The sequence below is a fragment of the Homalodisca vitripennis genome, chromosome 6 (genome assembly GCF_021130785.1).
Source record: "Homalodisca vitripennis isolate AUS2020 chromosome 6, UT_GWSS_2.1, whole genome shotgun sequence".
NCBI classification, from domain to species: domain Eukaryota; kingdom Metazoa; phylum Arthropoda; class Insecta; order Hemiptera; family Cicadellidae; genus Homalodisca; species Homalodisca vitripennis.
In genome coordinates, this window is record NC_060212.1 from 8,487,778 (window position 1) to 8,501,231 (window position 13,454).

Consider the following 13,454-nt stretch of genomic DNA (forward strand, 5'->3'; position numbering starts at 1 on the left):
AAAAATTCTTATTTGAATTAAGAAGCATTTCTATGACTACATATGATAAGTAATAACATATTGCCATCAAGTAAGCATGATGGCCACAAAAACATATCAGGATAAATAAATTTCTAAATAGAGTGAATATAAAACATTAGATTTTATCATGTGATACACATGTAACCTACCTACTTACCCCAACACACAACAATACCTTTGAATGTATCAGTCTTTATTATTCATTGACAACAATGTTTGTCAATGTTTTACGGAATACAGTCATAAAAGTAAAACTATCCAAAGCTATGCTATATGTTACTACTTATCATATGCGATCATGAAAATTCTTCTTAATTCAAATAAGAATTTTGTATCAAGAAATATTACCTAACCCTTTTTTTAAATGCTGGGCTTTATGATGATTTGACCGGAAGTACATTAAAGATTTATAACCAAGGTACTTAAAGCTGAATATCTAAAAAGATTATAATTATTTAATTGGAAGAACGAGCCATCGCCTATTTCTTATTTGATAGTTGAGTACGGGTCTCAAACAATGTAATATTTGTTAAGATGAACACCAATACTTAATACAATACATATTACCAATACATAACAAATTGAGACGGGAGGGTCAAGAACTGTTTCTTAATAAAAGTACTCCGGCAAATTTTGGAAGCCTAGATGACCCTAACTGTCATTTTTTGAATTTTACGATCCTCTCAAAAGAACTTTGGAACCGTTCCCCAAAACAATATCCCATTTTTACTCATAGTGAATACGTAACAGAAATTCACCAATCTAAAAGTTTCTTACTTGAAAATGGAAAACAGGTATCTCAATCTAAAAATTTCGCTCATTAATTTTAAAATAAATAAAAAAGGTATACAATATTAAAAAGAAAATTAACTCTTATTGTTTGTATTACACGTTAATTGGTTAGTAAATATTTTGAAAATTTGAATTACAGAAAAATTGTACCTGTAATCTAGTGGACCCAAACGCTGCACGTCGTCCGTACTTAGACTGTTCAGAAACTCATGCAGTGTGAACACTGCAAGATACAATCAATAAAAACTGTTTATTTTTCATTATCATAAACCTTTCTGCTTCATTTACAGACTATCCGTCAGAGCCCAACATGGAGGACATGGAGCTGATAGCCTCTGCCAACCACAGCCTACGGACCCAAGCCGTGACGTCACTCATCACCCTCCTTGTCATCCTCGTCCTTTTATAGGATAGAGTAAGTTTCCTTTGTGCTCTTTAGTACTTGTTATCGTTAAAAAATACACTCTATCTTGCCGAAAAATGCCATGTGATCCTCTGCCTGACGATGCGCAGTAGCCCACTGGTCATGTGGAGTGGCGGTGGTTATCTACTGCACTACGCACTGCACTCCCCCTCCTTGCTAGGCGCGGTTCACCCTCACGCATCTATAACGCTACATGGAAGCTCGCGGGCTGTACTTAGTATAACTATTATGTCTTAAGCCGGTTCTGTTATTGACACGCTCGCTACCAATGGTCACAACTCGTAAAACCAAAGTTGTAATGAAGATAAATGTTAAGTGGGATAATGTTGCAGTCAGCGGAAAGTATAGAAACAATGCCGAAATTTTAGATATGAATTATCTTTCCACTCGCATCTACAGATAACTGTTATAATAAATAAATATAAATTATTATAACTGTTAATTTTTCTGGAAGGATATTAGAATTTCTAAAATTTGTGACTAAGATATACAGAAATTACATTACTACAGTGAAGATTAACACTACGTTTCAAAGATTGAAATCTGCACTCTTCTTCAGGTGTAAACCCGCCTAAAACATCAAAATACCACAAAATACGGCAATTGACTGCCACTAAAATTTATAATAATTACTAGCAGTTACCCGCGGCTTCGCACGCAATTCCCCGTTAAAAAACAGTTCACTAACGATCCTGAAGAAATACACAATAATGTAGAACAAAATATTGGTGTGAACGTAGTGAGCTATTTTTTCCATATGCATTTGAAAGATATATTTTTGACGATTGTGAATGTCCGAGATCTTGTCATCGTTCAAAACATCCACCGAAACAAACAGTTTATCAAGGTTATTATTGTAATTCGTATATAAAGTTCATTTTATCCCCCTTTTAATGTAGAGGTATTAACAGTTGGAAGTACTTTCTTAGAGAGCTAAATATTACATTTTGTCATTTATCACATATAAATATGTTAGACTGTTAGAGCAGCGTATCAACCCGCATATCCGCTATCTATTGTGTGGAGAAGACAAGAGCCACTGTACTATCCTCCAGGATCCATTGTCCTCCTTGATTATTCTTGCCATTCATTAGAGGACAAAAACAACCCCTATCAGTGTAAAGGTATTCACGGAGTATCGAATATCACCATCAACGTTCCCTGAATATTTCTTTACATTGAAAGCTCATTGTATCGAATGTGACGTGTTTCATTATTATAAAACATATGTAGCTTTAAGTTATAAGATTAAGATATTGTTTATGGCTGTCTCTGTTTATTTACAAGCACGATTTTTTTCAATTTAAAAATTTAGAATATTAAAAAATTGAATAAACGATCATCCAAGTTGTAATATATCACCAAGAAGAAGGATCGTCCATGGCAGATAGAAACATGTACTTCAAACTGAACACCGTTTTCAAATCTAAAATTATTAATGAAAATCCTAATTTAAACATTCCTTATTGGTGATGTAAAATCTTTATAAAGAGAAACCTAAATAATTTGTTTAATAGTGAACCTTTCCAAAATTCACCGTTACTGGAAATAAAATTGAAAATATTATCCAGATTTTTTAAAGGTTACCTTACTGTAAAATATTACATTGTGACATTGTTTTATTTACGTAACATTACTCTTTGTATTATTACTTAAAACAGATTGTTTTCACTGATGTAGGTTTGGTTTAAACAGAGGCCTCACAGGAAATGTTTAATTGTTGGAGTTTAATTTTTGAATTAATAAGTGTAAAATATCTCGTTAAAAACTTTCGATTTACTTTCATCATATCATATGAAAAGTAGGCCTTTACTGCAATAGAATAGTAAATAGCAGTCAATCAGTAAAGAAGTAAAAATAAAAATACATTTAAGAGATCGGCTAAATACACAGCACGGATTCAAAAATTGTTTTATTTTAAATTACAATTTGTTTTTTTTTTTTTGTTTGTTTTGTTTTTTGTTTTTTTTTTTAGTAAACGTATTGTGCCTGCCGCAGCATAGTATTGTCTAAAGAGAGCCTTTTCAGTTGAGGGACTTGAAGAGAAAGCCAAATATTCATGTAAGAACTATATTCTGTAAATATTTCTTTTAAAAATACACTTTGAAAATTTAAATTCATTTAAACTGTTGAAAGTAAGTAGTTTCTTTTACATCCCATTTAAGTGATCAAAGAATAAGAAATCGAACGCTAAAAGTTATATTTACCACAATGCTGTTTTTGAAGAAATTGCTAAACTTACGTATGTAAAAATATCACGTGTAGTGATATTGTTTATAAATAATGCTTTTAGTTTGATTTGTATTACAACAATACACTGCAACATACAACATACAAACATACAAAGAAGGAAGAAGAAGTAGCTACAAGATAATTTTAAATTGGCACTTGCAAGGATCTCTTGATTTCAAACCTACCAAACATCTGTACAATATTCTACATGCGAAATACTCTTAAGCCTATTTTTCCCGAAAAAAATTTATATCCTTAGATTTTTTGTTAGAATAGTACGTCACTCTCTAGTTCTCCTCCCTACAGGTGTTATATTAGGTGCGGCAAGGAGCATCTACAGGTACACCTGATGATACGATGGCAGCACCTCTTCACCTTTATTGGATTTTTTAGTTCCCGTATTTTTGATGTTGAGATGAAATAGTTCATTTTGAGCTTCTTCGTCTCCGATGTTTTTGAATCTATTCAAACGAACATGATTCCAGATATCAGGAGTCAAGTGTGTGACTGGGTTAGACTCCAGACACTACGCAGAGGAGAAGGCGAACTGGAACTTAAACTCCACGTTCACACTGACTCTTCACGTCATAGCTACGTCATGTGTAGGTTTAAAATAATGTTACAGCTTTGTTCCTTTTGTTCCAGATTCAAAGGAAGTGCATACTGGATTGCTAAGAAGACTAAGAAAGACTATTTTTAATTAAGATAAGTGACATTTTGTGATAGGTAAGTGTATAAGTTATGTCTAACGGGGGAATAACCCGTAAATGCGCCATTTTGGTTCACAATTCATCAGAGTTACCTTTGATTCGTGTACTTTTATCCTAAGTGTAAATATTTGTTTTAAGTGTGACGTCGGGCGGGCTTTGAGAACAAACTCCAAAGTTTCCGATAAGTCGTGTTTTAATAGATGTTATTTTCATTCCTACGCATTTCTTACATTTGCACTCGGTTCGCTTTGTTCTCGACATAGTACGTGTTAGCTTGAGACGGCCGCGCCGTAGTGTGAACTAGAATGGCAGTGCTATACAGTCTGTAGTTTTATACTCTTTGAGACCAAAAGATTTATATTTTGTTAATATTAAGCAGAGATTTAGAGAACGCTTCTTGAGATCGGTTGAGATGCTCTTCAAGAATGTTCGTTAAAATACTTGCAAGTATTTTGAAACAAATTATTTACGAACAGTGTACTTTCAAGCTTGCAAATTACACCACTAAGAAAAATAACGTTATTATCCATCGTTGTCAGAGTACTGTACAAGGAATTAATCACAAAAGATAAGCGAGCTTTTACATATACATTTGTATTATTTTAAATGACTGAACTTTTTCACAGGCTTTTTATGTTGTGCATTTTTTACATAATTTACGAGCTAAAACCTTTTGTAATTAGGCTTACGTAAGTAGTTTACCCTCTAATGTTATCCTCCTTGTAAAAATTTCTCAAGTAGATTTAGTACCTTTCAACAAATATTTGTTTCTTGCAATTGTTATACTATTATGTTTATCTTTGAACAAAAATGATGTATGAATTTAATTACTTAAATCGTTTGAATTTTTATACTCATTTGTCCAAACGCTCAATTCCATCAAGATGTTTTACTCCAATGTATTCTTATATATGTTCAAATAAATTTTAGTAACATGTATAAATGTCTCAACACTAATGTAAATAGTTACAAATGTTGTCCATGAACTGTATATTAATTGAATAAACTTTCTTTTGTAAAATGTTGCGTATTTCATACCACAATACCATAGGTGTAATTTTGAACCATTTATATGGATGTTGTTATGTAATGTGATACGCTGCAGTTTTAACTAATTTTGATTCAACAACTGGAATTTAATAAGTATAAATTCCCAAAACTCTTCATAACATTTTCATCAATTGTGAAACGTAGGTACGTCCTTGCCCAATGTGAGCGCACCTTCATAAAATGTGACTTTCAGAGATAATAAAACGTGATCCACAGCGTGGAGTACCAAACCCATGACGTCTCATGTACAATTTACTGGAAAACTTTATTCATTATGTTTATAAAGAGGAACAACAAATATAAAGTTTAACAGGAATAAACTGTCAATACCAAAATGCTTACAGAATGAAACAATTTGTATTTCTTAAGAAAGAATGTTTAATTTTATTTCTCGGGCCGCACTACGGGCTATGAATAAATAATCAGGCAGTGTTTGCGCAGCTTAATTAAACAGCTGTTGATTGGTTGGAAAAAACGAGCGTCCTTGGGGAAATGAGAATACTTGAGTGGCTACGCTATTGCCCCGTGCTGCTTGTGACAATTATTGTACTCTCACTTCAATAAACAAGTACAGTAAGAGTAAAGTTATTATATAACATAATATCTAAAATAATTTTTAAAATATATGGAAAGCTGTAGAGGACAAATTAATGTCATCACACATCAAGGAAACGCCTCTCTGATTATTTACGCAATTAATAAAAATTCGATTTTACAGTTTTTGACTTCTAATCCTGCAGACAACTAAATCAGGTTTATTTTATATTACATACCCTCTCAATCACAATAGCCTGAAAATATTCTTAGCCATATGAGGTTTCGAAAACCGGAATAATGGTATAGTACAGCTTTGACTACTACAGAACTTACTACAGAATGTTTTTTTATTACTATTACAGAATTTTCTGGGTTGGATTAGAAAATAATGATTACATCAGCAAACACAAGGGATATTGGTAACGCACTGGTTGCGTTGTATATCTATTGTATCTGGAGTATAATTCCTGTTCATTAGTCAATTCTATCTACCTAGCAGGTTAAGAGTGATAAGGAGGTGTACAGAATTTGCTAGTAACCCCATCTTGCTAGATACAACAAATCTTTATCCACTGCTCAGCGAAGAGATAATAATCAAGTCATCTAGAAATCTCTCTTGGCCATTGTTGTATAGTATTAGGTATGCGGCAGCCTGCTTGCCCGGCCACTTGTGGTGATCCTGAAGTCACGTTAAGTCGTTGCTCTCCAGGTTAAGTGTTTGAGAGGACTTCTTAGCCCCAACTTTGCTTGGCAAATTAAGCGATTAATTTAAATTTAACTTTGTCAGATTTTCTAATTGAGGACGACCTCTTCTTGCTCACACACCTATGGCTCATATATTATTGGTAAATTTAGGTTTATAAAGATTGTTTAAAAATGTTTTTACTCACAGTATACAATGGGAATATATGTTAACATTGTAAATAGTGAAGTAAAAATCTCTGTTTTGTATACTTCGTTTTATAAAATTTAGTTAGTACTCAGCTCGTAGCTAACTTTAATGAAACTATTTAAATATCAGAAAGAGGAAAAAGTGGCAAAGTAAGTTTATCAAAGTGTCGTACCTTTCTTCGCTGAGAAGACACATTAACGCTGTCTAATGAACAATCTATTGTGCGCGTTCAAGCAAACAAAGAAGTCTTTGTTTGCTTTTGTCTAAGACGCTTTTTAAGAGAAGTTTTCACCCTTTTCAAGTGTTTTGTGGAAAATAATTATCCTCATTACCAAGTACTTAATTTTACTTCATAATATGGAGAACGTACAATAGACAGATAGCGTATTGTTTGATAAGAGTTAGTCGTATCTTTTGACGTCTGTTACAGTATATGATGAACATTTTCAGGAACATATAATGTCAATTTATTGTAACGTTTTTTGCTAGAAATACTGAGATTATAAGAGTTATACAGAACGTTTGTACTAACCTGTGGTAATGAGTCGACGTTGTGTGAACTATAAATCAACTAGAGTAAAATATAAAAATTATAAACCTATTTTTATGTATAATATCATTTGGTATTCTTTCCTTTTGCTGAAAAAGTAATTCCTTGTTTTTAATCTAAAAAATATGAATTTTAATGAGAAATTTCATAACAGACTCCGCTGTGATAAAAAGTCGATCTGAATACAGGGTGACAACACAACAGAGGTTAAATTTAAAGACATCACAAGAGCGAGCAGCAGAGAGCGCACCGTCACCGCATTGGTTGGTACACGATGGGACTAGCTCACGATCTGTTCAAGCATATTATGGTTTTAGTTTCTTTCACTTTCGGTTTTTTGTGCACACACACGCGAGCGCGCGCACGTAGACCGTATAAGGTGGCTATGACCCGCATGAAAAACCAATCGATTCCGTCACCCACATGCCCTCAACTCTTACGGAAGATCGGCACTGCGCTGTTTTCTCAACAACGAGAATTTCATTACCCGGCAGTGCAGTGCGAACTGGAAGAAATCCCGCCTATAACGGAGAACGAGCTAATGGAAGCATGTAGTCGAGTGGGGACCAATAAAGCACCGGGTTTGGATGGTATCCGGAACATCGCCTTGAAAATAGCTATTAAAGCATCACCGGCATTGTTCCTGGCAGTCTACAACACATGTCTCAAAGAAGAAACTTTCCCTCGGAAGTGGAAACAACAACGATTGGTATTACTTCTCAAGGGGAGAAACCACCAGATGAACCGTCACCTTGTCGGCCGCTCTGCGTGTTGGATTCAGAGGGTAAGATACTGAAAATTATAATCCATCAAAGGATTGAAGCAGTAGTCGAGCCGCCCCTGGCCGACAATCAGTAGGGCTTCCGGAGAGAGCGATGAACGCTTGACGTCAGCACAACCAATGATGCGATCGCGGGGCCAGATGTAAGGGTGGTACGAAGAAGTATTGCTAGGTGGCCACATTAGACGTTAAGAACGCCTTATATTCCTCCAACTGGGACTACATTATGAGGGCCCTTGAGGAGAAGAATATACCAGAATACCTGTGCCGCCTGGTAGCGAGCTACTACTACTACGAACAGACTCCTAAAATACGACACGAAAAAACGGTCCAAGTGAACATAAAATAACTAGAGGAGCCCCCTAGGGTTCAGTGATAGGCCCTTTATTGTGGAATATCATGTATGATGGTTTGCTGAGGCTAGTCCTTCCAGATAATGTAAAAGTTTTGGCGAATGCAGATGACGTAGCCGTGGTGATCGTTGCCAAACATCTAGAAGAGATAAATCTCGTATTTGACGTCACCTCGCGCGAGTCAGCGAGTGGATGGATATGGTGAAACTGCAGTTAGCACAGCACAAGACCGAGGCAGTGCTCATCACGAGTAGAAAGCAGTTGGAAATCATCACATTGGGAGTTGGAGAGCACGAAATTACATCCCAACCATTTGTACGGTATCTCGGAGTGATGCTTGATGTTTGGCTCAATTTCAAACAGCAAGTGGAGCATGTAAGTGCCAAGGCATCGGTAGTGAGAGCAAGTCTATCATGTCAGATGCCGAATATCGGAGAGCCAAGGCAGTGCAGGAGGAAATTACTCTCGTCATTAGGTCCCTTCAGTGCTGAACTATGGAATTTCCACCTACGCTGATGCTCTTGAAGTCCTAGAACAAGAAATTAGGTCGCGTCAATATGTTGGCTGAGTGCCCTAGTGCCTTTCGCACAGTATCTGAAGAAGCGGTGGGCGTTATCGCTGGAATGCTGCATATCTAAGTGTTCTTTGTTTGAAGGTTATTTTTGACGATGGAAGGATTGTGAATGAAACAGGATATTTCCGGACATTTGCCATCGTTCAGTGAAACAAGAAATCAGTAACACTACGTTTCGAGATCTGCAATCTGATCTCTTCTTCAGGTAGAGCACTAACCTAATACATAATTACAAACTAGGTTAAAATAAACAAATCTTACAAAAACGTTGTGGCACGCCTAAGTCAGGAATTCCCGTAGTGTTACTGATTTATTGTTTCACTGAACGATGGCAAATGTCCGGAAATATCTAAGTGTTAACCGAAGAACGACGAGACCTTTAACGTCGACGAAAGTCATCCACGTCGAGTACGGTTGAACTTAGCACTGAAGAACTGTAGCATAGCATGTGTCGATGACAAACGCAGTAGGATGCTGCAGATAAAGAGAGGACGCACCCGGACATTACAATCAGAAACACTAGGAGAAGTAATACTTCCATCGAAAGCTGCCTGGAACGCGAACAGTACTTTCGCCGCAAAAGTTCTTAAGGAGCTGCGATCCATAAAAAGAAAGAGAGTCAAAGACATGGAAGATATCACTTTAACTACCTGAAGAAAGAGCTGCAGCTCTATATCCTTTCCCCTTCAAGTAATGCCTAGCGGCGGATTCTGCGGATATACAGGGGATGGAGAAAGATGAGGTAGTCAGTCGATATTGTCATCTGAGTCCGACATACTCAGGCTAAACGACTGGTTCTGCAAGATAATCATAAGTATTTTTCCCCCACCTCTATAAAAAATACACACATATAGTGTTTTAAATATTATTTTATTTTACGGCGTCCAATATGAAGACTGGTAAAGCATGAACATAAACCACTGATGATCTATCACCGGTAACGCATAGCCATTCAGTCAGCTGAAGTTAGAGTGGTGAGTAAAGAATTTTATTTATATAAATTGTAGTCCTTGGAAAACAAAAAAATACGGAAATTCCTCGTATTACGAGAGAAACACGCAATTCTGGAATTTACATTACTCTGTCCCAGATAATTCGTTATACATCTAAACATAAAGCTAATGTCACTACATCATTTAGCTATAGAAATATGGTACTTAAATTTCAAGTAGATTTTGAAATAAACCCTGCATGTTTTATTTAGAAATATTCTACCACAATACTAAATTTATAAAATGATTTGTATTTTTAAACAAAGATTCAATAGTATTAATAGTATTAGTATCAATAGTATTAGTATAGGCTTTCGTTTATGATTTGTCTGATGAAGATAACACTGTTTCATCACAAAATTAAACAATAAAGTATTGGTTGTGGTCATTTTTCAGTATAGGAATTCAAATAATATAAATTTGTATTCAAGTCAAGTGAAAAATAACAAAAATAATTGGAATCTGTTTAAATTGAGAATTCAATACCGTATGCATGAAATATACGAAACTCTAACTAGTTGTGACTTAGACTACACTAAGATATAAATATGTTTATTACCTACAAGATTAATAGATATAGTGATAAATCAGACATGCAAAACATATCGATAATGGAAAATCATCCAGAGCAGAACAAATTTAATTACAATTAACGAATTATGTGACAAAACGACAATATAGAGTCCAAAGAATAATTAACAATAACATCTTTAACAATGGATACAACATTATTAGTATAAAGCTGGCAACCTGTGATAGATAATCTATGTATATCACTGACTAGATATATTGATTACTTGATTGATTGAGCCTACAGTGATCAAATTATTGAACGAGCTTAAAATGATCACAAGATCGATCGAGCCTACAGTGATCACGTGAGTGATCGAGCTTCCAATGATCATATGATTGATCGAGCTTGCAATGATCACGTTATTGATCGAGCCTACAGTGATCACTTCATTGATCAAGACTACATGATTGATACAGCTCCACTCAATACTTAACTTTAAACTCATATGTGCATTATTAGCTCTACCCGTTTACGTTTAAATGTTTAATATTATTCTATTGGTTGAATATGGCTTTTGGTTAAATATTCAAATACTTCGTCAATACTAACAAATCTTTGTAAACAGAATAAACCGGATATTATAGTCAATACTAAAATCAACAATTTGTTTGACTTTTAAGGAATATTTAGGTGTTTTTATTTCATAAAACATGGTGCGTAAAACACAAAATAATTTGTACCGTATGACAAGATGAGTAGAGCATTATTTCAAACAAAATTAATATTCACTGTGCACATTTTGACACTTTTACTATGTGTGTTCACATGAATAAGTGATAATATACAATGATAGTTTCAAAATGTAAGTTCGAGTTAATAATTTGGGATCACCAATTGACTGTAAAGTATATTTTTTAAATATTTTAAACGCTGACAAAAATTATACATATTTTTCAAAATTGTATGCAATAATATTTTGCGCATCTGTCACATTATGTAAAAATATCCATTTTCAATAGGTGTGGAATATTTTAATCGAACTGAAAGATACCCCTGATAAGATCTTGACAGACGATCGACTGCCACAGCCACCCCAAAAACGTGTTTACCGCGGATGATGCTCATTGTCTCCCTTGACTGTGAGATCCAGATCAGTCAAAGATGACACATCCCCAAATAAGTTTAGTTGGAACATGATTTAAGTGCAAGAGAGGCAATTAAGAATCCTGTCAACTCCTCCCCTTAATGTAAGTCAACTTGAACTGAATATCAATTGTTATAAAATTGTATGAAGGGTGATAAAATATAAATGTTAACTTAAAACTGACCGTAAATTCTAAACGAAGCAATATATGGTCATCCAAAAGACAATCACCAACCCTTTTATTTCTAGACGGTTTGACCAATTAAAATTAATATGGAGCTCTTTTTAGGTTAATGCAACCTAATTCTTGGCGTACCAAAGTTTTGTAAGAGATCACAAAACGAATTTAAAATTTGAGCTTAATCTTACTAAGAAAATAAATTTTGGTAGTGAGTCTAGTTATTATATGCAACATTCATTGACACAACTTAAGGTTATATTTCATTTTATTTTTAAAGTATTGCAGGATGATGTACAGTTTCATCTTATTGGTCTATTACATGCAGTTTGTTCAGGGAATAAAATAGTGGAATAAATTTACTCGAAATAGAAGTTCTCATGATAAAGGTGGGGTAAAAATGATAAATGATAAATGAATTTATTCCATCATAATAGTACATAGTACAAAACATAAGACTGACTTGGAATTAACTGACCACTTCTACAAGTAATGTGGTCAGTGGACAACAATACAAAACATGATTGTTATCTGAGTCCAGAAAGACAGTACAAGTTGTTATCAGCCTGGCTGCTCTCCGTGGCATCTAAACACTAATCATTGGATATGGTTTCAACAGAAACTTTTCACTGCACACTACTGCTATGCTTAATATTATTTACAAGAGCAAATGGTTAATAAAAAATGATTATACTTATATATACTAAAGACTACAGAAGCTATATACATATGAATAGTGAAATAAAACATTACCTACATTATTGGAAATTTATATAAATATAGCCTATACCTAATTATGTAGTATACTATTCGTAAAATGAGTTACAGTTTTCATTTAAAAATAATAAAGTTCTAAGCTTGTTACAAAAATTTCTACTATTTACAGATAATTTGACTTCGAAAGGCAATTTGTTGAAAAAACTCGGACCCTTATAAAGAAATGATCTTTTAAAAATGGATTTATTAACTTTTGGTGTTCTGAACGTACGACGGTCTATGCTTCTGGTGGCATAATTAAGGTCCGTTGTTCCCAAGTTACCACTTTTAATGTAAAATAGTCTCAGAACTTTAAAAACAAATAAATGCTGTAGTGGCAATATCTTTAATTGACAGAAAATGGGAAAGGAGCTATCCCGTATTCGTTTGTATGTTATAATTCTCATAAAATGATTCTGTATTACTCTTAGCCTCTCTATTAAATATTTAAAAGCTCCTCCCCAGCAAACGATTCCATATTGAAGTCTAGAATTTACCAGCAAAATAAAGTCCAGAGCAAAATAAAGAGTTTTTAATAAGCTTTCATCACAGAAGTTTCGCAAAAAATAAAATTTTCTAGTAGTCGATTTAAGTTTGTTTTGCAATAGAGTAATATGTTTTTCCCAATTTAATTTTGAATCAAAAATTACTCCAAGGTACTTAAATTGAGTTTCCTTCTTTATACACTTACAATCACATAGATTATCTATGCTCCCTGTACAGCTTAATTCGTGAAATTTGAAATCATTATTAAAGTTGAACTCATTAAAATCAAAATTTATGTATTTAGTTTTATCAACGTTAACAAACATTCTATTTACTTTACACCATCGTCTTAAAATTAAAAGATCCTCATTAATTTCGTCCCACAAAAATTGTGAATGTTTTTTAGAATAAAAGATTGCAATATCGTCAGCAAACGCGCTAGCCCTTCCGTTGAATTTGTGCTCTAAT

At 34.1% G+C, this 13,454-nt stretch overlaps 1 protein-coding gene across 1 annotated transcript in view; it reads left to right on the top strand.

The window, feature by feature from the left end:
• The window catches only part of LOC124364091 (lachesin-like), a 98,734-nt gene extending 93,534 nt beyond the window's left edge, over positions 1 to 5,200 (top strand). The window contains exons 10-11 of the mRNA XM_046819274.1: positions 1,104 to 1,228; positions 4,115 to 5,200. Coding sequence (XP_046675230.1) covers positions 1,104 to 1,222 — 119 coding nt within the window. The 3' untranslated portion in view covers positions 1,223 to 1,228; positions 4,115 to 5,200. The remainder of the gene's footprint in view (positions 1 to 1,103; positions 1,229 to 4,114) is intronic.
• The last annotated feature ends 8,254 nt before the right edge of the window (positions 5,201 to 13,454 follow it).